The 27,565-nt window shown below is 40.7% G+C and overlaps 1 protein-coding gene across 4 annotated transcripts in view; it reads right to left on the reverse strand.

Annotated features, from left to right (window-relative positions):
* Positions 1-27,565, reverse strand: part of ELMO1 (engulfment and cell motility 1) — a 311,400-nt gene that overhangs the window by 216,524 nt on the left and 67,311 nt on the right. For 3 of the 4 annotated variants that reach the window (XM_055706867.1, XM_055706866.1, XM_027809995.2), the window contains 2 exons: positions 19,211-19,261; positions 8,571-8,740 (listed from right to left, as the gene is read on the reverse strand). In XM_055706867.1, the coding sequence (XP_055562842.1) occupies positions 8,571-8,740; positions 19,211-19,261 (221 nt within the window). The remainder of the gene's footprint in view (positions 1-8,570; positions 8,741-19,210; positions 19,262-27,565) is intronic. The other variant, XM_055706868.1, reaches the window with a different exon arrangement.

Consider the following 27,565-nt stretch of genomic DNA (forward strand, 5'->3'; position numbering starts at 1 on the left):
CAGTGGTGAAAGACAAAAACGGACAGCAATTTTTATACAGGGAGAAGTCTCAAAACAAATGCCAACATAATGCAAAATAAACATTAACAACAAGTTACTTGTTTAGACATTTCGCTACCATAATACGTTCCCTGTTTGCCCTCAAAGGAACCTTGTGATACATTTCCAGCTGAATCCTAAGGAACAGCCATTCCCTTTGGACTTTCCCAAACCATACCGACTTAGTACTTGCTCAGACACTGTAGGTTATATCATGAGCAGCTTCCAGCAGAGACCAGCCTAGCAAGGATCTGACTGGATCAACTCCTATCTGTTCACGTGTAAAACCTGCTGTATGAGAACCAAAGATACCCCCAAATCTAAACCCCAGTTGGGGTAACACACAGTGCACAGTAAGGGCTTGTCTGCACTAGGGAGAACAACTAAAATGTCCCATTGTGGAAGCCAGTGTGGACCCACTGGAGTTCATGATGCCAAGAGCTAAAGCAGTCACACCACTTCAATGCAACCAACGTTTCTGACCTGCCAGTGTTTAAACACGTGCAGAGTAGGATAAAAATACCACTGAGGATGAAAAGCTTTGACGTATGGCACCAGAGAGGGCCATTATTAGCAAAGGTGGAAGATGTTCACAAAACCTTCCTCTCCAGAAAAATCGACGGGATTATGGATGAAGGACCTGCTAACCAATTAAATTGTTATTTGGCTACTGCTTTTCAGGCAAACACAAGGGTAGCCCACATTCTGGGTAACAGGCAGTGTTATGAGAAATATGAGAAGACAAATACACAGGAGTACATATTTCTGGCTTCTGGCTGTATCAGACATCATATATATGAAGTCTGGGAAAGACTCTGGCCAGGAGGTTGTAATAAATTATTTGGATGAAACCTGTAAAATTACTATTAAGTTATGCAGCAGTGCTTCCACTGCTCAGAGCCACAACAGTCCAAGAGACAAAAACATTCTGGGAAGTTGCAGAAGCAGAGTTTTAAGCTCTTCTTATTTTTGCTGGTTCCTCAAATACTTGGCTTTTGCCTGAGTTTAAATTAAAAAAAAAGTTTTGTCTAGCTTGGTACTCTAAAGAACATTTGGAAATACAAATCCACTACTGGAATTACTCTTTGCATCACATTTTACAAAAGTTGCTGCCAAACAAAACCCAATAAAACTGTCTCCTCTTCCCTATTCCTGTCAACAAGGTGTTGGTATCACCACTTAACAGGGTCATTTAAATGCTAATATGCTTAAGCACAACCAAAGTAAGAAAAAAAACCCTGCAAAAAAAAATAAAAAATGGGATGACAGGAGTGCAAGGACCAGCAACTTTCCTCTTCCTTCCAAAGGTGTGATGTTTAACGGTTCAATCTTCAGATGAGGCTTTTATCTAAATCATACTGTGTGCACTACGTATATAAAAAGGATATACAAGAAATTGTACTTGTGTGTGCTGAGAGGGAGGATGGAATCCAAGCCTGAAGACTGGTGGAGAAACTAACCCAAAATAGAGCAAGCAGGAGAAAAAATAAAAAAAGCCACCCCACAAAGAAAGGAAGAAAGTGGAGTAGCTTTTATGGGAACTGCAGCCCTTTGTCATTCTTCTATCATTACCACCTCCACAGTGGTATAACAGGATTACCTGATTTTATACACTTTTTTGGATTTTTGCCTCAGACAATAGTCACTCTCTCCCAACATTACTGAAGCACTAAGAAATGAAGATTGCATAAAACCCCCATTGGACAAGAATTGATTTTGGCAGCAATGTCAGGTTTGGTAATCTATGCTTCCAGGTGAAGCTTCACAGGAATGGCTGAGCCTGTCTAATAGCCCAGTGCTGTCAAAAATACAAATTATTTCCCTCCCTCCATCAGCTGGCCAGATTAGCAAACTGAATTGGATCACTGAGTCCTCAGAGGAGCATTGGAGCTGACTAAGAGATGAAGCAGGTACTACACACCCAGTAGATGGGAAGGGTGGAAAAGGACTACTTTATACCATGGTAAAGACCCACTAGCTTAGCATTCTTCACATCATCTCCTGAAAATGAATTTCCCATTTACCCAGTGAGTTGTGCTTGCACAGCTGTTTTCTGGGGCAACACTGTGAGCTCAGAGGACTGAACTGGGTTAAGGAATATTGTATTAAAAGTAGCCTTTATTGTCACTTTTAATAATCTACAGTTTTTCAGTCCAGCTTGCTACAAACACTACCAGCATAACTCTTCAGATAAAGCAAGACAGAACAAGCGGCTGTGAGCAAGGGCTGCTTAAGTGTTTTGACAGCACTACTGAAATACTCATCAGACTGGGATGGAAAAAACCATCAGCAGGTATGCAAGCAACTGTCCCAAAAAGTGCATCAAAGCTGGAATAACTCCAAACCAATCTGTCTTCCACTGGGCTGGTATACAATATTATCTCTGTAAGACAAGCCAAGAGCTAGAATTTCACTGGACAATACAATTTGTCCTTAAAGCATGCACAATTGCCATCTCTGAGACTTCCAGCTGTACAGCAGCCAACTCTGCAACTGCATGTGTTCATTAAAAGACTCCTCTTAGTCCAGAGTCAAAAACCATAGAAACACACCTTTATTTAGAAGCTTTTATGTACCTTATCTAACTGCATCTATTACCTCCAATAGAAAGATGACAAAATTTAACAACTGTCCCAATTTAAAGCAAGTTTTTCTCTCCGATCTGTGCACCAAGCAATGACAACCCAAAATTAAAACCAGACTATCTGCAACTATCTCTGAGCAGCATCGACTAGCATGCTCCTGTGCCACAGCTGTACTACAATAAAGCTGCTCAGCACAGCCACATCAATGAAGCAGATCCCTGAAGAACAACTTTCTCAACAGCAGCAGAAACAATTCTGGTTACTGTCAAGTCAGCTAGGCTTAGCATTTTTTGGCAAAAACTGTGTGTTATTGCAGCCAAATGACAAGTGACAGATACCATGATAATGCCAATAAAAAAATACTGAAAATTCTGCATAGGCCTTCCTCTTTTTCTTCCCAGTCATGAGATTATTATTATTACTGGTAATGATAAAAATAAATTTAGATTCCTTTTATTAACTCTTTGGTCTTTCAATATTTATGGCTTGTGACTTACGTTTTCCTTTTCTTACTTTATAAGGGATGATGAAGGCTTTCTTTCCTTTTAAGGAAGCTTAAGAATCTGTCCCAGTCACACAACTTCTGCTACATCAAGAAAAAAAAACCAACCGCAAACAAACCACCACAGCGTAACCAGTCTTCTGCTACATCAGAAAGACTACCTATACAGCCATATTTTTCTGAAATATTAGTTCTAGGCTAGACTATGGAATACAGCTCTGAATGAGTGAACAATGTTAATTCAGATGTAGTAGCAAGGAGACCCAATCATGTTTTCCAGTTTGGTTCCTGAACACATTTTTCATCAGCCATTATGGTAACTAGGACCTTCTAGCATTGCTCTTTTTCTGTATTATTTTAGGACTCTGCACTCTCTGGGTGGGGATCAGAAGCAGCACACTCTTAAGACTTCCCCTTTATATTGTCTGTATATCCAGCCAGATGGACCGCATGTTCAGCTCCCCTTAACCAGGCATGAACTGGGCTTCAGTCAACAAATTAGCATTAGAAGTGCTATAGAAATTTCTTTCTGAAAAGTCTCTGGAAAGGAAAACAACTGCGTGTGCACACCCACAGCCCTCCTTCATGATACAGATGTCCAGAGTCTGAGAAATGATTGGACATCATGGATAATTATAAAATGGAATCAGCATTTACTTGTTTCTCATGACCTAACTTGCAGTTTCTGCTGTAATTTATAGGTCACCCAAACCATAAAAATAAACAGAAACCCACTTTTTTTTTCTTTTCTTTTTTCCTTCAGTTAATGAGAGACTCCTAGCATGCTCTGGAAGAAAGAATGAGCCTGAAGGAAAAACAAAGATAAGCCATTTCAATCAACAGGACCAAGACACATGTGGACAGTTTCTAAGACATGTTGCATCTCTGCTGATATAAATATATTCATATTGACCAGATGTACTCTCTGCTTCAGTACAGACCCCTGCACCCTACAATCTGACTACCACCAACCCCTATGGCTTTGTCCCAGCCCACACCATGTCTGCAGTTCATTTGCTCTAAGCAGCAGGCATTCAAGGAGATTTGGCACAAATTATAGTAACTACACATAGTATTAAAAACACTTTTGAAAATATACACAAAATAAAACAACCCCCACATGTCAACTTCTTATTTTTTACACTATATTAACAGCAAGAACCTGAAAAGGCTATTCTCTAATGCATTCTAATTTTCTTCAATATTCAGGAACATAGCATATGGAAAAATAACCAGGAAACATTGCTAGTTGTTGTGAACTTTTATTATTACTACTTCTTTTCATCACCAGCAAAATGAAGCAGACGTAACTAGAGACCCAGGAATTTACATCCTCTTACTTTGGTCACTGTACTTTTATAGCCATTAGCTTCACTGAAATAATGAGTAAGTAGCACAATAAATAAAGCTAACTATAAATAAAGCATAGGCCTCTTCCTCAGTGAAAGTTATATAAAAAGCTGGAGTCCTGCTTTCCAGAGGCTGCCCACTAAAACTTAATTACACACTCAAATTGTAATTTAAGAGCTGCCCCTAACATGAGTTCCACGTGCAAAGGAAACCTCAGAGCAACCTTACACTGAATATGATGGTACTTTTAATAAGCACTGTCTGCCCCTTTGGGGAAAATAAATAATAATTTTAAAAAAGAGAATAAAGTTTGAATTAACAAAATTCATTGATTTCTAGTACAGCTGCAGCACACCGTGAACAGAGGCACTACTCAGCCTGGGCTTACTGATTCAGGGCTGTCCTCAGCTGCATTAACCCACATGCAGAGCAGCAGCCCCCCAGTGGGGTATATCCCATCCCCTCTGACTCCCTCAGTCTTAGTGCCAGTCTCCGGCTTGCAACACGAGAGCAGAGACAGCCACTCACACACAATTGCTCTCTGGTTGTGGCTCAATGACGCACCTAAGGCAAATGTAATGGTCTAGTGTCACAAAGAAGGGCCTTTTCTGCACCCACTCATGCCCACTTCCTCTCTTACTTCTTCAAGCACCAAGCTAGGCAGAAAACTAACTCTGCAAACCAGAAGTGGGTACTCTGCGACCAAGTTAAAATGCTGGATTGGCTTTGTGAAGCATCCAGGCACCAGAGCCAGTCTAGGAAGCAAGCAGGACTGGGCTGGAGAGCAGGTGTTAACATAAAAGGAATGGGAGAAGAGGGCAGGCAGCTGGGCCATCTCTTTGCAGCACCAAGCCATTAGGGTTCTCTCAGCTATATGAGTCATAGCCTCATACAAGCAAGGCTGGCTCAACAGCAGTAACTCAAAGGTGGGTAAGGTAATTCCACAGTGAAGATATACCCTAAAGGTACCTTTATAAAATATATTGCCTTCTATAACTGGGCCATCAAGGAAGTTTCTACCCTTCCCTGAAATTTCTCACCGCTCATTCCTCCTCTAATACTGCCCGCCCCCCCCCCCCCCCCCCCCCTTTTAAATGCTAATCTAATTGTTTAGGTAGGTCAACCTATGGACACTGAAATGATCAGTTAAAAATATCATTGGGGGGAAAAAAAAGCAGCAGGTACTGGGGCACAGAAAAGGAGGGAAAAGAGCTTTGTGGCTTGAACCATTTCAGTGACCTAGTCAGCAGCACAACCCAGAAGGTCACGCTGCTGAAAGCGCAAAGCCCGGGGTGGGAGCTAATAGTAAAGGCAGCCTTCAGCTTGCTTTGCCTTTTCAGCAAGCATCTTATGGGACTTCTTATTAACGGTACTGCAGAGAGTCCAAGCGAAAACAGGCATAGAGAACATAAAAGGACAACTAACTGTCTCCAGCTGCTTGTCCTTGACAGCCTAGAGCACTCAAATGTCTGACTGTCCTTGTCCCAATCTCTCCTCCATATATTACCCTCCTTCACCTTCCACACACACCTTATTTGTTCACAGGTCATTTTAGAAAGCTGTTTTGTTGTAATAATAAAGTCAAAAAAAAAAAGAAAAAAATGCTTCTTCTGAGAAAGGAGTTTGTCCTTTGACTTAGTGTGCTGGAGTAGCCATGAGTGACAGACCCTGAGTTGGATGAGCGACAGACCGTGAGTTGGGACAACAGGTTCAACAGCTTAAAGTCAGTCAAGAAAGGAAAGCAGCAGCATCGAGGCGGACTTAGGCTGCTGAATCTGTGTATATTAGGATTTGCTCCTTTCATTAAATCTCAGGTTCTGTTAGATATGCACTTATCAGCCAGTGATGCACAGTATGAACACAGAAGGGAATGTACGTGATTCTATGCTTCTACAGCATAACATAGATAGATGCCCTTGCTTTACAACTCCCTTTGCAAAACCAGACTGGCAAAATCCTTACCTGCAGACCCTATCAAAAGCTGCAGAACATCTAGGCTGCTGAACATGAAAAAGACTGCAGCAAATACTGAGAGTTCATCAACACACAAAGTTGCTGTCTCAGCTTCAGACAGTCTGAGTCTTTCTGTAACGCCCAAACTAAACAGCATTTCTCCCAACAGGCAGAAACACTGATAAATAGATTAGACAGGTAGATCTATCAATGCATCTTTGGTGATAATGTTACACCAGCTAAAAAGAAAACTCTGAAATCCTTCCAAATGCAAATCATTAAAAAAAAAAGGGGGTGGTGGGGTGGTGGTGGTGTGTGTGCGGCATGTCGGCAAGACTGCTCAGATGTCCAGTCTACAAGCCCACTGTGTGGTTTGAAAACTTATACTCTCAGCCAGGAATTACTACTAGGGTGTAATTTGCTGAGCAGTTCTTTCAACAGTGGTGCTGGCTTAAGCAGTTTCCCTCCCAAATAGTTATTTTTAATCCAGACCAGTCTGCTACAGCTTGGCCAATCCCACAGCTACAAAACAGTAGTACAAACACATCTGATGGGTGACAAGGGCACTTGCTTTAGCTTTGATGCTGCTAAATGAAATGCTTATAAAAAAACGTGAATGTTCCATGTCTGTTTCAATAGCAAATGAAATGCTTTAGTCTTAAATACCTTCCATAGTGGAATAATGTTAAACCATTTAACTTAAATTCATGATAAAAAAACCTAGAGGCAGTGACTTGTAATTTGCTTATGTTCTAACCTTCATAGGCACATATAAGCCTGCCCATTCAGTATACTTTTTAATTAGCACAGTAACTGTGTGCACATGTTTACATCAACTTAAACCTGTCTTTGTTTTTCAATTTACTTTGGTCTCTAAACAACAAATATTATATGAATATACAAGTTGACAAATTTGGTAACTAAAAGCATTTTTTGTTTTTTGTTTGGTTTTTTTTTTTGAAGTGGCATAATATGTGCCACAGACCACATCACTGCAAAAAAATAAAGACCATAACCTCAAAACACTGGAGATGAAACCATCAGCTATTAGAAATCCAGTATTTAGCCAGAGTTAGGCAGTAGGGATTCAAAGTCCTATAAACCATCGACCACACAACAGGCAGGATTAGCGAGAGTGCGCTTTTACATTTCCCAATCTAAGGACTACTGGATTCTAAAAAGTACTTAACTTTTCTGTGGAAAACCCCCAGTATATCTTGTATGGGACCATCAGAGATGATTTGTGATCCACTTCAAAGCTTTCGCTTTACCCAGTAACACTGTTTACTTTCTTGAATCCAAGGGAACACAAGCACATTTGTGAAGGAATTTGGGTTAATTTCAGCAATTTACTTCTTAAGTCTGGTCCACAAGACTGAACACCCCCACTGAATAAGAAAACTACTTTCAGAGCATTTTTTTTCTCTCCAAGAAGGGTATGGGTATTGTTGATTTCTTCATGTGCAGTAGAGGTTGACACTGACTGCAAAGCACTAAAATTTTTACTTGAAAGCAAAAGCCTACTTGAAACAGTGACTGTTAGAACATAACTTAATGGTGCAACAATCCTTTTCAGTAGTACTCTCCACATTAAGCCAATAGACACTTACTCAGGACTATGGTCTTGAATTTCACCAATGGTGAAAATTGGTGGGAAGTTTTGGTAAAGAATGAATGTATTTTCAGAGGTCAGCTTTCAATTTCATGTCAAAAAGCCACTATCATTTGAAAAACCCCAGCCAGAAGCAAAACATGTTCTCAGTAACATGAAATTTAAACCACAGTTTTCAGATCACATCTTTTAAATATGAGCCTTTAAATATACTATCAATGATTTATCTAAATTCCAACGGGTACAGAAGAAACTACGATTTCCCCAAAACTTCATGGAACAGAGGGTACTTGTGACTGCCTACTTTGCTCAGCCACAATCCCTACCAGCCCACTGTTAGGGGAAATTAAAAAAATATTCTCATTGATAATAGATATACTATCCTAGCAGCACAGAAACTCTTCAGATGTTTTATTTTATATAATCTTAAAAGCTGTATACAGAAATACTTTACTTCAGGCACTCAGAAATTGAGCATGAAAGCACCCCACATACAGGAGGAACATCAGAGTTTAAGCAGAATACTTACTCTGTGCCACTTTCAACCATTTGTGTTAGGAGGGAAATACCGTCTAGGTTTATAAATTCTTGAGCAAACGTAACATCCCGTGAGTAGTTGGCTAAGTCTTTCAGTGCTTCTAACTTTGCATCCATACTAGAAGACTGGATCCTCTCATGGAGCTGCTGTGCATTTTGAGCCTAACAGAGAAAAAAAACATACAAAACAAAAAAACAACAAAAAGGCTTTTGTTACAATGGCAATAATTAACAAAACGTTAGCACAAGCAGGAACAATGTCCATGTTTAATATTAGTGATACTTAACACTTGCATGCTCAGAAATGATTAAGTAGCTCACATACTAGCTAATTTTCCAAAAGTATATTACTCATGTATTACTCCATTATTATCTATAATTATTTGGATTGTTGCAGAATCATTCACTGAGCAATGGATAGTTATCCCACTGTCTCAGGCAAAATGTAAGCATTACAAAAGACAGCTTTTGGCTTAAAGAGCTTATGTGTCACATCAATAAAAGTAGAAATGAAAATAAAACAAACTGCATCAGACAATCTCAGTATAATAACGGCAGCACTTTTTTCCTGTCAGCGCTTACTCATTTACGCAGTTCTCATGATCTTTAACAACAATGACTATACACTGTCCTAATCAGGTTATATCAGTAGAGACCAACTTCAGCCCTTCTGCTCCTTCCTCCCCCTCTTCCTTTTGTTCACAATCAATTCAAAAACTCACATGCCATCTTACAAGAAGCATAGGAATAATTACGACCCACAAAATACTATGATATCACTCATACATCTTTATGCAAGTTCAATATGTGTGTGGACGTATCGCCTATTCTGCCCATTAATGTCTGAAATACAGGATGCAGGGACAGAGGCACCTCAGCAGGTTTGCCGGCGGTACAGACCGGGAGCAGCGGCTGCTGCCCCAGGGGCTGCGCTGCGCTCAGCGAGGCCTGGGCAGGCCGGAGAGCTGGGCAGAGGGACCTCATGGAGCCCAACAGAGGCCCGTGCCGGGTCCTGCGCCAGGGAGGAACAAGCCCCGCACCAGCACGGGCTGGGGCTGACCCGCTGGGGGGCAGCTCTGCGGGGAAGGGCCCGGGGGGGCCGGGGGGCGGCAAGTTGCCCGTGGGCCAGCAGTGTGCCCTGTGGCCAGGAAGGCGGGTGGGACCCTGGGGTGCCTCAGGAGGAGCGTGGCCAGCAGGGCGAGGGAGGGGATCCTGCCCCTCTGCTCGGCCCTGGTGAGGCACGTCTGGGGTGCTGGGCCCAGTGCTGGGCTCCCCGCTTTGAGAGAGACGGGGAACTGCTGGGGAGGGCCCAGCGGAGGCTACGAAGAGATGAGGGGCTGGAGCATCTCCCCTGTGAGGAAGGGCTGAGGGAGCTGGGGCTGTTCAGCCCGGGGAAGGGAAGGCTGGGAGCGGATCTTATCGGTGTCTGCAAATGTCCTAAGGGCGGGTGCCAGGGGGATCCAGCTGGGCTCTTTTCATCTGAGTATGAGGAAAAACTTCTTTACTTTGATGGTGACCGAGCCCTGGCACAGGCTGCCCAGAGAGGCCGTGGGGTCTCCTTCTCTGGAGACATCCAAAACCCGCCTGGGCGTGACTCTGCAACCTGCTCTGGGAGAACCTGCCTTAGCAGGGGTTGGACTAGATGGTCTCCAGAGGCCCCTTCCAACCCCAACCATTTTGTGATAAGAAGCTAATGGGATATTTAAACAATGCATATTGCATTGTCTCTCTTGCCATACGAATACTTTAAAATACATGTCACGTTTTCAATTTGATGCTTTCACTTACCTGAACACAATACCCAAAAGCTTTAGCTAATAACTAGATAGCCAGTACTTTTCTCTAGAAAAATAATCCTCCTCACTACATACAGATACTTGCAAAAGTCTATTTCCTAAAATTCACTTCTTACCTGTACCAAATAAAAGGTGAATGAGAGGCTATATGTCATTAGGAAATGAAATTAATGGTAAATTCTGCTAGAGTTATTTTCTCTGAGATTGTGCTTATTCTTTCTCAGCTGGAGAAAAAAAAATAGAAGAAAAGGCTATACTGACAGACAATTCCTTTTCTATTCAAGTAATGAATATACTCTTCACAGAGATGGTCACCTCTGCAGATCAAGATTCTGAGATAGCAGACATTTTCAGTGCAAGTGAATATTTCAACAGGGAACACAGAAAAATACACCACCATGTTGTTACAGGTACAGCTTCCTATCTATATAACTTTACTTGCTTCAAAAACATTAATAAATCAAATGTTCCAATATCCTCCAAGATCAGCAAGGTTTGTTACTTCCCATTTTTACAAAGAAAAATTAATGCATGGTCTCAAATCAGCTTTTGGCCAGAACATGTGTGATGAGGAGCATGCATAGGGAGGAAATATCTTCCACTTAGTATGACTGTGGTTAACATCTTCAGTTAAGACAGCAGTGAAAAGAAACAGAATATATTTACTCCCGAGATTTTCTATGCCTTAAGTATTGGGCAATGCAGCCACAGCAGTTACATTATCTATAAAAAAGGCAGAATCCTGTCATCCAAAAGGTCTTTCTGCCACCCTAAATTATCTAATCTATCAACAGGATTGAGTTGTAATGAGGAAACAATGGATTATATGGTCTCTCTGTAATGGCAATGTCTGTCCAAACGGTACCAAAAGATTATTCTTACAAACTTAAGCAGCTGGTAGGCTAAAGCATTTGCTGATGCCTATGGAAGAAATACGAATAGATCCCACTGACTTCCAGCTTCCAGGATAACCACAAAATAGTTCCTCCAACACTTTCCCTTCATCAGAGCAGGTGAGGGAGGTTTTGCTAAAGTACTCTTGCATAATCAGCTACAAAAATTCAGAACAACCACTATTATTACTTGAACCAGAAGTTCAACAGCCAACTCGTACCTCCACAAAACAGTCACCTTCATTGAGGTGTTTCTACTCAAGACTCCCCACTATAACAACTCAGGAAGACTCAAAGATGCAAGGCATCCTCAGAACATTACTCCTTCTCAGAATACATATAACGTCTGAATTCCTGCTCACCTCAGAAAACAAACAGTTCAGAAAATTTTCAATACTGCCATGGCAGCTGCATTCCCCTGACTTTAGGAACGGTTACTCAAATTTAACCTTCAGCTAATTAAGATCTGCGCCATGCCTTCTTCCACCTGCTGCAGTTCTGGAAAGTTACCACTCCCACTATTTGCCTACTGATGGATACAGTTCTTCCCACTTTCTATGGGTCTTCTGAAAGCTCCTGGACTCAGTGAAAATGAAACAAAGAGGAAAGATGAACAAAACACCTGGTTCAATGTGACCGAGCAGCTCTCCTAAGCTGCTCAGCTAGTAATTGAGTGGCCAGAACAATGTGACCAAAACAGATGAGGACTGTAACTGCCTGTAGCAAAAAAGCAAGCAAGCATGAAAGAAAGGACATGTAAGTAGAGCCAGAAGAACATCCTCCTCTAAATCCCTTCACATCACACCTGGAACAGCTGTGTAAATAAACAATGCCTCATCTTTGTACACATTAACAACAGATTATTAATGGTCAAGTTCACCCTTCTTCTTGAGAAGAGATTCCTGCCCCTACCATAAACACCTGGGGCTGGTGAACTGCTGCTGCCACTCTGGTTAGACTTCCATTACACATGAATCAATACCAAGCATGGAAAGAGCTCACCCCACCTCTCACCAAAACTGAGACCACCAGTACAGGGATAAGCATTAACAGCTCACCCACACAGCAGAACAGCAGCATGAGCAGGACCAATCTACCAACAAAGGTACGTTAATCCTCTTTCCTCTGAAGTGAGCAAGAGCTTTGAAATTCACCACGCTACAAAATAAAATCTTAGATCAGACACAGCTTGGTCCCCTCTACAGAGCACAAAAATCTATAAAGCAACATCTCTCCAACAGAAAAGTGGTTCAGCCCTGTTTTAAGCACATAAAAGACAGCTTACGAACATCGCAGGCTTTATCTGACTATGCCAATGCTAATGCCCCATCAGCAAAGTTTTTACACAGCTATACTTTTCTTACGTTAAACAAGTTCTGCAAGACACTGCATCCAATAAACCTTGTTCCTACTATTCAAAGAGCAAAGAACTGATAATGGCAGAGTAGATCTTGATTAAAGGGGCAACCAAATATTTTTCTCAGCAAGAGTGCTGGTACTCTCACTGGAAACATGGCCAAAAGTAACGTTGTCTGTTGTCATCACAAGTGCCTGATGGGTGAAAATATTGCTTCAGTGGATACCATGCAGTTCTCACAAGCCTCCTATTTCTTGTTGCCATAGTATTCATATGTGCTTATGGAATGTACAGCTCACTTATGACTGCATTAAAAAATGAAACCCAGATGAAATATGCTCTGAGTGCTTACCAGGGAGCTATTTTAATGATTTACAATCCATCAGCGGATGGACAGAGAGCACAGCTCATTAAAGCAATAGCAGAGCTAGCTGCCATGTCTCTCCTCTTACTGAAATATCGTTCAGGTAAGAATAAATAAATATATAAAACCTGCCCAACTGAGAACCATTATGAAGGAATTAACAGAAAGGCATCTGTTTGAGTAAATGAAAGACAGCATTAACTTCTCTCATGTTTAGAAAGGAAGGAAGACAGGAAGCTTGTAAAACGTGTGCTGTTGAAGCCCCAGCATTTTGAAAAGGCTGTCAGGAGACATAAGCTGCATGTCTAGTCTTAAATGACTTGCTCCAAGGACAGCCAGAAAGGTTGCCCTTAGGGAGTAGCAGTGCTTAAAAGGAGCAGCTTGATGAGATTGTCAGCTTAAAAAGAAAACTAATGACCTAAATCTAAGATGTGACTTGCTTAGAGATTCAAATAGCCATTTGGAGGTCAGGAATCCCAAGATCATCCTAACGAGGGATTCTACTGATCAAATTATCATTTCTTTGCCATGGAATACTTTGTGCAAGCTTTGAAAGCAACTTATTACCCAGATGTACACTGGGATTCTGTACAGAATACAAAATACAGCAAGCAAGGACAGGAGGGAGGACACAGATTCCACACGCAACCACTATCAAACATTGATGTGCTATGGAAGAAATTTGGATGAGTGATTTAAATTACTGTTTTGCCATTATGCAATCAATTTTCTTTTTTATCCTTTACAAAACGCAAATAAAATAAAATACAATGTTTTGGTCTCCCCTGTAGGTAAGTTAGTCACATTATTCAATGTTGTGCTAGAAAAAGCACATACAGAACATCAGTAACTACCAAATATGGTTTTGTACTAACCAAACAGGTGCATTTCTGTGGTTTAACTTAAATCACTCAGTGCTGAAGCACTGTGGTGGTTTAAACTGCTGCCTTTCCCTGGCTTGTTATTGCCACTTCACCTACAACTGTATATACATCAGAAAGCAATGGAGCAGTGGATACGTTACACAACCATCATCATGGACAAACCAGACTTAACAGACCCACCAAGGCTGACTAGCATCTGATGCCAGGTAAGCAATGAGATTCCATTTTAATTAGCAAAGACATTAATTGTTAACATTTTTACATTAATACTCAAACACAATTTGTACATCTAAAGCCCTGTACCAACGTAACACACAGAGCAGTCCTACGCAATCTCTATAAACAACTAAGGAGGCATAAACAGAGAAACAGGGAAACAGTCACATCTAGAGTTGTGTACTAAATCAGCAATAAAAGCATTACAGATGGATAACCGTATGTTTTATGCAAATATGCCTAAAATAAGTTTATGCAATCAGTAGCCACTTAGAATGAGAAGCCATTTTTCTTCTTGCTGCATCTGAACCAATCCTTTTTGCTTACTATTCAAAATATGCCTCTGGAAACCCAAAGATATTAAACCTTTATCTATAAAAAGACAAAAACCACTTCCACTTCCCAAATCTTCCTCTTGCATCATGAGCAGACAAATATAAAAGTGGCTCATTGACTTCCATGGTCAGTGCTCCTGCTATAAGGTTCAATAATAATTAATTCACCATTACATGATAAACATAATAACATTAATAAGCTAGACCTGCAAATATTTATGCATTTACTGAACCACAAGAACATTAAGACAGTTGAGCACATATTAAACCAATTGTAGATCCAAGATTATAGACCAGATCCCCAAACTTTTACTCAAAGGTAGAGGACTCAGCTGTGTAAGTAGAAATAGGTTTAAAAAAAACCCTACACTTCCTTGTCTGTGTAGATCACATATAAATAAGAAAACAGGTTGCTCACATCTGTAAAAACATTCAGAGAAAAAATGATGACTATTAACGAACACCTACATTTACATGATTGCTCATGCTAGAAATGCTAATACAGCTGCCTATAAACAACTTACAGGTTTGAGAACCCAACCAATCTCCAACCAGGGGATCAAAGAAAAAATTGTGGACAAAAGCAAACGATCAGGCATCATAAATAGCACCTTAGAAAAGGCTACCCATTGACTCAGTGTTTAAGGAATACAGCTCATCAGCAAGGCATGTTTTTTAAATGCTCAAGAAGTTACTTTCAAATAACCAGCATGTACTCAAATAATCAGTTCTGTCTGAAAACCATTAAATGAAAAAAAAAAAAAAAAAGAGGCCAGTTCCTTCAGTTTAGTTTTCGCAATATTTTAGCATCACGTCAAAATGATTAGTCATTTGAACAAGGACTTGCAGGATCAGATCAAAGGAATCCTGCAGTTGCACACACTAAAAGGTTGGACTCTGCTTGCTGCATTGCAGAACACAACTATCCTTTCGGAACAGTCTCACACTCGGAAGCAATTACAGCTCATGTATTTATAAACCTACCAACCATCCACTGGAATATGAGTATCACAAAAAAAGACAATAGCAATCTAGCATTTCAACTGTCACCCGTTTAAAAACAAAGAAATGCTGCATAAGCAACTTTTGATGAGTCCCTTCAGAAATGCAAATGGACAAAGGGGGAAAACAGGTCACAGAAAACTGCAAAAAACACACAACAGCACAAAGAATTGTTAAGAAAGATGATAGGAGAGGTTAAAAATAAATAAGAAACATGATATAGGAACAAAGATAATATGAGAGAAATTCAATCTGTACTCAAGTTACCTAGGAAACAGGGTGTCTGTGTGGTGAGTGGTTTATAGAGGAAAAAAATAGCATTGTTTAGAAAAAACAGCCTTTCAGAGAATCACACAAACTTAGCAAACAGACCTTCGGAAACAAAGACGCAGTTCAAATTCCCACCAGGCCTAAGGACTGGCGTTTGCAAAGTTTTAACTCAAAGAAGTTTAAAATAGACACATTGTAAATCGAAGAAGGCAAGAATTTATAATGGTTTTAGCAGCACGCTGTAAGTGCAGTTTTCCCCTTGCAATATTAACAATGACTTTTCAGAAAGAGGTCCCTATATATGCACAGAAAACAATCTAAATTTAAGATTGGAAAAGAGAAAGCATTTAACATTTGGATTTGGGGAGTTAGATATCAAATCCTAATCTTAAAAATGCCAACCCAGCCAAACCAAAAACACTGGTTTACTACTTCTAGATGAAACTACTTTTTTTTCTCATTTCAGTCTTTAATGATACCTGTTCTGGGTGTATGAGCAACACACAAATTGAGGCTACTGACAACGGAACTCGAAAAGATCATATCTCTTCCTTCTCACCCAATTTTCAGTAACTTATGGCATGCAACTGTGAATTGGTACAGCCAGACTACTGGCTGTCATAGTAATAACTTGCATGAAAATTAAGAACTAGAAAAGCATTTTAAATTCATGCAGCCGTCAGAACTGGTCAAAATGATACCTCTCAACTCTTCAAAGAAAAAAGTTTCCTCAAAAGACCTGTGAAGTTCAGGACAGATTTATTTATTTTTTGTCCACAATAGCCAGGAAGTAGTCAGCTCGCCTCTCTGGAACTATATGGACACATCCCAGACACTGCATAATCTGTACGTGGCTCCTCTTATTTTCTCTCCTTCTTCCTCTTCTTTTCTAATTCCTCCACCTCTTCAAAAAGCATTTTTGCTACGATTTTTTTTTTCTGGCTCAAGGGGGAGATAGTTTCAGTGTTCAGAATCTTAATATTTTCACAGGATGAGAAAAACATTTCCCACCCAAGTCTAAAAGCTAGGAAAGCGTCTTTCACATTTTGCAGGAGCATATCATGCAGCCTGTTCTTCACATTATCTCTTCCAACTACTGTTGCTCTCATACAGGGTTTCAGAGGAAAAATGGAAACAGATGGCCTGTTAGCTTTCAGGGTAAATGGCAAGCATTGTGTGGGTCACCAGTCTAAAAACCACAGCTTGGAAGCCTTTAATCTATCTTATTTTAGGTACTTCTATGATGACCACTTTGACAGCATCTTAAAAGGAAAGATACTATTTATCGTAGGGTGGGAACTTGCAGAACTTCATTTTACATCTATTTAAAGAATACAAATACTCTCTAATCTGACAAAAAACAGTCCAGTCCTTTGAAACCACCTTCCAAGCTACCTCTCTGATTCTGGGAAAAAGTTAATAAAAACTTTTTAAAAACATCAGTAAATCTGAAAATAAGCACCGGTTCAGGGATAAATAATGACTGAAGACTAGAAAGTAAACTGGCCTTCTATCTTGTAAAAGATAGTCAAATGTCAAGTCAAAACTGTGGGCGAGGGCCAGAGTGGTCCGTAACTTGGTAGGTAACAGAAAACACCTCAGTATCCCAAGGACTGCTATCTTGGTTGACAGTCCCTAAATCAAATCATCAAAGAAACAGAACAAGCAGAATAGAGTCCTGTGCAGAGCTCCACCTTCCTGACCATAAGTATTAGCAGAAAGTGTTACAAATCCAAATTTTGTCTTGTGTTTGTAGGTCATGTTTCCAATTGCACAAGTGATCAGACATTTCCAAAGATCAGTCACAGCACAGCTTCTCCTTAGTTTTGCATGGTGCAATTGGTTGTGGGTTTTGAGACAGTGAAGGATTCCATGAGTCATCTCATGCTGTCACTCCATGCCATGGTTACACAAAAGAATGATGCAGTACATTTGGACCACATTGGTTCTTGATGAACCACAGACGTTGTTTTGATTTCATGAGATCCCAAGTCTCAGCAGTAGATAGTCATTTTCAATTGGAGTGGACATTTGTTCTTAAGAAGTCCCAAAGGTTAGGAGGAGCTGGTGCTGAGGCTCTGTTTCCGAGGAAATTCCATCAAATAGGGTGTACTCCACCAGCAAGTGCTTTCACCATGTACAAGGCTGTTCTGGTGACTTATGGCAAGAGACTCTGGCATCACATTAACTCTAACAGAGCCATGGTCTTAAACTGTTGTTTATTTTTATGACTGTAAAAGCTCTGTATATAGCGATCACTGGAAAAGACGAGGAATAATGGAAATCTCTTGTGTTTGCCCAGCTGACTGCTGCTTGGAAGTGCTTTCTATTAAGAAGCTACACTCCTGTAGATTAATATTGCAGTCACTTATTAAAAAAACTCAAGGCATGTGTATGTTTCCATATCGGCTTATGCAATTTCTGCCTATACACAGACCTGCGTACAAATTCAGTCACCTCCTAAGCCTGATATAAGCCATCATCAAGTTAAGCAGGCTGGGGAGGAGTGAAACACACGGGATACCTGGAGAACCTGGGAAGTTAGTAAAAACATACACTTCTCTGTTTACTGTGAGCCTAGGCCCTACTAGCTGAAAAGTGATCCATCCAAAAACGTACTTATAATAATATCTATGTGGCTGCTATCTAGAAGTTTTCCCAGTTTATGGCGGTAACTGACCCCACTCTTAACAGGTTCAACAGAAGCCAAAAGTTAAACCACCACAGCTCCATCTTGCCTGTTCAAATGAGTTGCAGTACAGGGTGGCAGAGTTTGGCCATAAGAATGCTTTGAATCTGCAGAAGTTAGAACACCACCATAAAAGAGGTAAACCATTTTAATGGCACACTACATTTGTCAGCAAGGAAATGGGATTGCTGCTGCCTTAGACATACATCTTCAGGGACTAATAGTGGCTTTCAGCATGTGGCAACAGTACTGCTCAACTCAGCAGGAAAACAGGCCATTACAAGGCAACCAGCAACTCTGCTGTGCTTTTGGAGTAGCTGGCAAGGAGGTGGTGTTGAAAAAAAATAAAATGAAGACAGTAAAATCTCAGCTTTACAGTTGCTGCTCACTCAACAGAAACTCAGAGAGCAGAAAAGCTCTGACCTGAGCTGCCCAGCAGAGCTCTCTGTGATTCAACTCCCAGCCTCTTCTCTTGGCTCTGAGCTCTGGGGCAGAAAAAGAGCAACTTGAGTGAGGCTGCAATGCCGGTAGGGAAGCAGAGGCATTTTGGACATGAAAGCTGTTCCCAGTTGGAGAGAAGTGAGATGCAAAAAACACCCGGTTGTGCCAATACTATCACTAAATGTCACTCAGAGGTACCAGCCCTGTCCCCATAACTCAAAAAAAGACCACATGCAGTCATCTTGTGACCACTCCATCACCCTCCTTGGCAGGAGGATTGTGGGATACAGTGTGGCTAAAACTTAAAAATACATGTGTCCGTTCACAATGATTTACTAATCAAATTTTCATTTTGCATGGAGAGAAGAACAGAACAGTAACTCACTGGAGATGTTGTTAATCGAAGGATCGCTCCATTTTTTATTTCATTACGATTCTGAAAGAGAAAAATCCAAAAGGTGTTATTTAAGACTCAAAGATGAAATATGCATTGAGCAGAATGACGTACTAAACCAGCAACAGTACCTTCCCCTGCCTGCATGCAAAAGCTTCCCTCTTTCATGCAAGCTAACACCTATACAGTGTTTTCCCCACCAAGATACACTAACATTAGCTTCAAGAAATAGGTTCACATTTTATTTAACAAATCTGAACCCTTTCAAGAATGACTTCATGTTTTTCAAAGTTTAGCTTCCACTGGCAACTTCTAAATATTTCTTTGAAATATACTGTCTATGGTGTCTGGCTCTGGTATTGTGCTAAATAGTTGAGGAGTTCGTAAGTTTGCTGAAACCTGTCATTAAACATCTGCAGGATTTAAAATTTATCCCGCTGGCTTTCCATTTTCTATAACAAGAACATGCTGACTTAAACCACTGGAACCAACCCACTGAGCTCTGCCACCAAGACTTTGCATTCTCCCTCAAAGTAAGAAAAAAAAACCAAAACAAAACAAAAAATCAACCATCACTGTTAACAGTAAGTAAGGTTCAAACGTGTCATAAGTCATTCTCCTTACCTGGAGAGGTAAGCATTAAACATTATTTTTTTTTTGGTTAAGCTCACATAGTGTGTTCAATTAAACTAAAGCTACGGATAGACGAAAAAGCTACTATGACATAAGCTATGGTGTACACTTACAGTATCCTCACAACTTTGTGGTCAATGCCCATGTTCATGGTTTTCCCCTGTGGTAAGCATAGGGGACCCTGCCCCTCTTTCAACAAGCTACCTCCTGTTCACCACAGGTTGAGACTACAGTCCCTGGCACAACGAAGATACTAACAGGTGCTGACTGTGCACAGCACAATGCACAGTCACAATTTCATCCATGGTTCAATAGCTTGTTCATGGACCAATACCCTAATTTGTCAAAGAAACTGGAGGAATCCCTAACAGTTTGAGAGAGAAGAGCTAATTTTGTTCTGAGGATCACATTGCAAGCTTTCTGCAGACTGGTGTTTAGCCCAGGAAAAAAAAGAGAGAGAGAGAGATTATTTCTTCTCAGGCAATTTCTCCCAAATTCATTTCATCTTTGTTGCTCCCATTCTGAAACTTCTCAAATCCAAAATGCTAAAAACAGGATAAATTTTGCCTGAAACCAGGTCAAGTAGTCCCAAAATAAAACTCCAGTACATTGTCTCTTTCTTGGTATCCAAGTCATCTGTGGGATTGGTTCTAGCTACCTACAAGATCACTCTCCACCCACAAAGACTTCTTCACTCTAACTGAAATAAATGAAGTGCCAGCCAACACAAGGGGTACATGGGAGAAAGTTTTTTTACGGTCTTTCCTTATATATGCAGTTAACTCATCTCAGCCTTCAGCAGCCTCCTCCTGCCAGAACAGCCCCAGGGAGGCCAGCCAGGCTATACTCAAGAGAGGGGCAAAAAAGGGTGAGCAGCTAAATAGAGGGTGACTTCCCACAGCGCTAACAAAGTGCCAGATTTTCTCCTCTTGTAGTAAAACAGCACCAGACCCAGCTATGTTTCATCACGTCTAAGGAATCTGTATGAAGTGGCAATAGTGCATTTGAGTGGTTTAATCTAAATCAGTGTTGAAACAAACTCACTTTGCAAACAGTTGTGGTGGCTTAAACTGTTCCTGCCTTCTGGATTTGTGGAACTGAATAAAAGTAATTGCTTTAGGACAGACAGTCAGCATAGGCTAAATTTACCTCCATCGACAGTTTAGACTAAGCCACTGGCCCTCAACTGTGTTAGGCCAGGGTATGTGCATGCACACATACACACAGGGTTCCATCAGCTTTACTTGTAACGCAGCAAATCCCAGCATGCAAAAATACTAAAAACAGTTAGGGAATCCGACAACACTTAAACAACTTCAACTGTACCAGTCACATTCAGAAGTTCACCAATAACCTATATGAAAATATTGGAGCGAAGTAAATAGACTGTTCTTAAACATAAGTAAGAGCACACACAGAGGCTTATTTTTTCAGCAACAAAACTTTCAGCTTAAAGTTTCTCATGTTTCCTGCTCTAATTAACATGAACTACAAAATCAGATGTAGAAATGAGTTTGCAGTTTCAGAAGTTAAGTCACTTCATCTGGGCCACAATAATCATCTCTGCAAACACTTTTAGTTCACTGCAAACATGAGGTACTAGGCATTGGGCGAGGAGGCTACGCAGTGGTCTCAGGAGGCTTGAGGAGTTTCCAAACAGTACTCCAAAGAGTACTATTTCCCTCCCACCTCCCACCAGCTCTGGCACTGGACAGACCTGTTTGTAGGTCAGCCTCACTAAACTCGCAGAAATTAGCCCCGGTAGGAAAGAGAGGAGTTTTCCATCAGGTTAATAAACAGAAGCAAGCTCTGCAAGGGTTCAGCACCAGTGCAAACCCAAGAAAGATGGTGGAACCACATCTCTGGGAGCAGGGAAGCAGTGGTGGGGAACAGAACAGGGAAACTGTGAGGAGAAATTACACCTTCCCTTTTTGGAAGCAACAAGCTGCCAGCCACAGCCCAAATTACATTATTTCGCAGTTGCTTCGGGCTGAAGCCACGCTCCGCAGTTTGTTCAATTAACAGTAATTTTGTCACAACCCTAAACACATAAAAAGCTAAAGCACATAAAACCCTAACACATAAAAAGCTGATCTTAACCTGACATACTCTCTACAGTGTCAGGCATGCAGATAAAAAATAAAACTCTAATTAAATAAGGACACTTACAGATTGCATAGATTGAATCTACAAACAATCTAGCATGTGATCTTGTCTAGATCTTTTATCAATATCTATCTTGCTAAAAATTATTTCTCTATAGTGAGAAGAATGTCAGAACAAGTGGAAAAAAGGAAGCCATAACCTGGTTGAAGTTCAGCTATTGCAATGGATAAACAAGAGAAGCACTGTTCTCCAGTGACTGTATGTCAGCAGGTTATATATAAAACAGAAAAAAGAACACACAAAGTACATAAAAGCATCACCAGAAATTTTCATTGGGGTCTTTCTGTTTATTTATCAAGCCAAGTCTGAAACACCAAGGCTTTCAGACTCGAAGTTGCAACGTTTGTCAGAGCCCACAGCACATGAAGCCCAAGGACCTTTCATCATGCCTGGCTTGGTGCAAAGTGCCAAAGTCTGCCCTGTACTATAAATTCAGTCACTGTTACCACAAGAGATAGAAAGCTTGTCTTCAACTCCTGATTTAGACAAAGGCTTAAAGGAAAACTGCCTGCACCTCCTCTCTGAAAGTATTCAAAGCATCAAGCCTCTAACACCAGCAGGCTAGCCAAAACTCGAAAAGGGTTAGCTGTCCCCCAATACAAAAATCCAATTTTGCTTATCCATTCTAAATTATGACTTAAGCACCTACCAAGAAACCGCATGTAAGCGTACAATTAAGCCAAGAGGATTTCCTACATTAACTGGGTGATGCAGTAGTCAGTATGCCAGTTAATTTCAACTGCAACATTTACACACAGTTAATCTGCTTAGTATTAAGGACAACATCCTGTGGATTTCTTTTCCAGGATAACAGAACATCATTGTGGCAGCCTGGTTTTGGCAATCATACTGGTGAGCACCACCACCACAACTGTTCAGGACAGGGCTCACCACCACCTATAGGGAGGTAACCACATGAACAAGACAAAAAAACAACAAAAAACCCTTCCAAGCTAGTTCTGATCTGTTTCTCAAGTGTACATCAAGTTTGTAGGGATTGTTCATCCTGTTGATCTATATCAGAAAGCTTGTTCCTGGGCAGTGAGGGAACTGGTAAAAACAGTACTATTAACCCCCACACCCCCACCCCACCCCCCCAAAAAATCCTAACAAGTAAATGGATTTGTTATAAATGTTATATAGGACTAAACAGCAGTTATATTATGGATACAAATAAGCCACAATTGCAGTATTATATCTAACAAGAGTCTACACTCACAAGATTATTTTATTCTAATTGAGTAGATAGTATTTCCAAGCATCATATTGCCTCATGACGCTTTCCAAGCTGAGTTTTCAGACAGACATGAAAACACACAAACCACAAGGCACAGCAGGAAGTAAAGTATACCTGGACAGTTTGCCTTGTGTTCAGGTCCTAGGGCCTCTGACTTCCAGCTCCACCAGCTGCAGCAACATGAACCTATGTTACCTGCCACCAGATTCTGTTCCTTCTCAAAGCTCTGCCTTTACTATGCCATAGGCTACTTTGCCCAAAACACATGCAGGAGACTTGCATAGACTTGCCCTCAAGCATTAACAGAGTCCACCAAACCACACAGAGGGATGAAGGTACATGAATTTGTTTTCAAAAAAATCCTATCAAAATAGTCAAGCCATTTATTCAGAGCTTTGCTGGAAAGACACTTCAGAAAACATATCAATTTATTTTTGCCGTGCATTTGTTTTCTCATTTTAATAATCTGTTATACTGAGTAAAATGCCTCAGGATTCAGCTCACTGTAACTGGTTGGAATGGAATGTTTTCTCAACATATTTGAGGAAGACATAGAAGCATTGGTTCCCATGGTTATAGCTTACTCGGCACTATTCTTTAACTTTGACCAAACAGCTTCCTTCAGACTTCACTAACTAGGCTGAAGAGTAGCAGCCAAGAAATCTAAAATTCTTCATGTGTTTATATTGCTAAGTAATAGATTCTTTCCTATTTCAATACTACTATTATTCTATTACATCTTCCTCCAAAGTGACACAACAAAAAATTAGAGCTATGAAACACACTTTAAGCTGGTGACTCCATAACATTTTTGTAAGGATGAGTTTGGGCAAGTAGTAAATAAGGACAACATAATAACATAATATGTTCACTTTTAAGTCAACAACTCAGGAAAGACAAGCAAAGTTCTTGTTGGCCGATCTCCCTTAAAGCACCGATTCAATATGCTACAGCAGTCAGTAAACACTGGGTGCTGTCAGAAGTGGTACTGTGAACTAGTCAGAGGCATCGTTTTGCCACCACCCAAGAACTTGAAGCACCCATACACAGGGCACTGTGTGCAGTTCTGATCTTCACACCTTAAGGAGGACACAGTAGTGTCAGGGAAAATGCAGAGAAAGGCAAAGGAAATGCTCAGTGGGATTGAGCAGCTGCCTCACAAGGCAAGGTCTTCTCAGTTTGGAGGGACAAAGGCCACAGGAGGGAATGCAGGGGACAAGCTGAAGGCAGAACTGCTGTTAATCAAATCCTGCAGTATGAGAACTAGGGATTGCTGGATGAAAACAGTAAGGGATTGGTTTAAGGCAGATATGAAGACTATACCTCTTCATTCAGCAGGCAGTGAACTACTTGAGCTTGCTGTCACAACAGGTTGTGAAAGCAGGCAGTATCAGCAGGTTCAAGAAGAGATGAAAGAATTTCATGGCCTTTATATGGAATATTAAATGGACTAAGTGTAGATTTAGCCTCTAACACCTGTAGTACGATGAATGTAAATGCTGAGGAAGCACGAAGAGAATGAAAAGCATCATCTCATCACAACCCCGAATGGCATTTGCTACTGTTACAACTGGAGATAGACTATGAAATTAGATATAACATTTGGCTGACCTGGTAGGAGATTTCTTAAGTTAATTTTTAGTCACCAAAAACTTTGATGAGAGCTAAGAAATACGGTACTGTTTTAGAAGAAATACTGAGGCAATTAATCTTGTAATAGAATTCCTTTTCTGGGAAGCTGCTGGAGACAGGGAGAATGTCTTCTAGTTTTTCACATTAGAATTTGATGAAAGCATTTTCCTTAAAAAATTAAGTGTTGGTAAGTATAGCTGGAGTTTCTAAAAAGAGGGGGTTTTCTGCATGCTGTTTATCTACCCTTATTCAAAGATGACAGAGGCCAGTAAATAAACCAAATTACACCAGTGGTACAGTTTCACGGTATACCTAATCCAGTGCAACTCCACAGCCCACAAGAGGCACAATTCTGCATATATCCTTCTAGCAGCGTGTGGGCTCCTAACACTTTCCTTACATCAGATCTACTAACATGCAGCAACACAGTCAGCCACCTAACCTTAAAAAATTACTTCTTCCTCTCCCCTTCATTCACATAAAAAGGGGGAAAAAAAATCCAGAGTTTTCTTTTGTCAGATCCTTGACTAGAAGCAACTCGCCTTCTAGCAGTAGTCACTAGGATGCTAGTGGGGCAAAGGGAATGAAGCAACAGAGGGGAAAAGAAAGCTCAACTACCTTTTTCTCCAGCAACCCACAGTAATACCAAATTCAATGACACTTAAACCACATCCTAAGAAAAAGTCTGTACTTTGCATGATTTACTCATCTTCAGGTGGCGTGATCTACAGGGACATTATCAGGAACCACTTGCTCTGCAGAGCAAGAGTGGTATTACACTGTAGGTTATAGTTACAGACAAGTTATTTTTAACCTGGATCAGTTCCCCAATTCAAGCAACCACACAGACAGTTGAGTTGTACCAGTAACACGAAAGGAGCAGGCAGATAACAAGCAGCCCCATCATCCTCTGATAAGCTGGAACATAACAGCTGCACCCTGCAACATAAACATCAGGAAGTGACAGACTTAGCTGGGATCATACTCTTGTTGTTGAGATCATGTGGGGAAATCAGAACAGGGAACTGGTACGGACACACAAAAAACCCAAATAAAGACTGTCAATTTGAAGTCAGCTCTTCCATGCAGTTCACCCAACACATTCACCCACAGCACCAAGGAGGGGTCAGCACAGGAGGAGTAGCTCCTTAAGCAGATGCTGCTACTAAGAGAAATAGCTTTAGACCCAAGCCAAGATTGCAGTTTGCAGTCACTTTTGCCAAATCAAAGCAAAGCTTTGCTACCATAAAGCAGAGTCTTGCTTTTCAGTCTCTTGCTCATTCCTACTACTGTTTTTATGTGGCATAAACAGTTGCATAACTAGTTGATGAATCAACAAGGGAACTAAACCAGCCAAAAATTTTATCATTTTGGGTTTTGCCCAGTTTGTAAGGTAAAAGACAGACATAAGCATTGTAAGTAAAATCAGGAAAGCTGGCCAGCTCATTTTGCAAGCACCACGTTTGGAGCCACACTAAGGCTTGTTTAAGGGGAAGCCTGCACATACCTGTGCTTCTCTAACATATACATCCTACTCGTACTCCCTTGCCTGCACCCTTCCTCACAGATACAGAGGGACTGTAGGTAAAACATCCCTTCTCCTTTCTGACTACAGTCGTAATTTGCCATCAAGTTCATTCCACATCAGCCTAAACCAGTTCCAAGAGCAAGTGAGGGACATAACGGCTCACAGCTGTTATGAAGAGCAAAGTTTCATTCCTTTTTCTGCCCTTCCTTTAACTTCTTCCTTCTCTGCAGCCCATTCCTGGACACGATTCAAAGGTTCTGCTTCACCCTTACATCAGATCAGGCAGACTTTTTTCTTAAGCAAATTTAATTAAAGTGGCACATTATTCCCCCTCCCTTGCCACCACCTCCAAAAATTGTCCAAAAAAAAAAATATAAAAAAAATGCCATAGCCAGCAGAAATGAAGTGGCAGGATCTCTTGGGGCAGGGGAGAAGAAATCAGAACCATCCCCTTTCAGCACTGAGCTATGGTGTCTGTTCACTGCACCTTGTAAAAATACCCATCTGAATATGTTGTTCTTTAAGTATGAAGATAATTTAAAGAGCATTTTTCTGTCAGCCATATCTTGAAAGAACTGTTTGCTATCAGCTGAACCCAAACAATCACACTGCACCTGTGGTATACTGTACCTATCTTCAAGCGCTGAAACAAAGACAAACCATTTCAGAGCCTTTCCTCTCTAGTGATTACTTGCAAGGCAAAATGACAAACTAAAATCAAGAAAATAAATATCTATACAGCTGTTTAAAAAAACCCACTTGATCCACCACATCAGCCTTGATGTGGAACTAAGGAACTGAACAGAAGATATTGTCATACTAACTATTTAAAAAGAAGGCAAGCAGAAGAACTGAGCTGCTCATGCTGGGGTCAGGAAGTTTAACAGGGTGACAGGACAGAATTATTTTCTTTGGAAAATTTAGCATAAACCTAAAGTCCTACAAAATGAGTCCTAAAAACTAGGACTAATTTGATAAGAGAAGGATGACCACTGTTCTTGAGATCAGCCTGAACGAAGCCGAAGCAGGGTTGAAAGTGATCTAGTGTACAGATACTCGAGTTTTACTTCTGTTCACTGAAGAAATATACTCATGTCCACTGTTTTTTACTGGAGCTCGCAAGACAGTTTTACCAGCATCCATCAAGCAG

Source organism: Falco cherrug, chromosome 4 (genome assembly GCF_023634085.1).
Source record: "Falco cherrug isolate bFalChe1 chromosome 4, bFalChe1.pri, whole genome shotgun sequence".
Classification (NCBI taxonomy): domain Eukaryota; kingdom Metazoa; phylum Chordata; class Aves; order Falconiformes; family Falconidae; genus Falco; species Falco cherrug.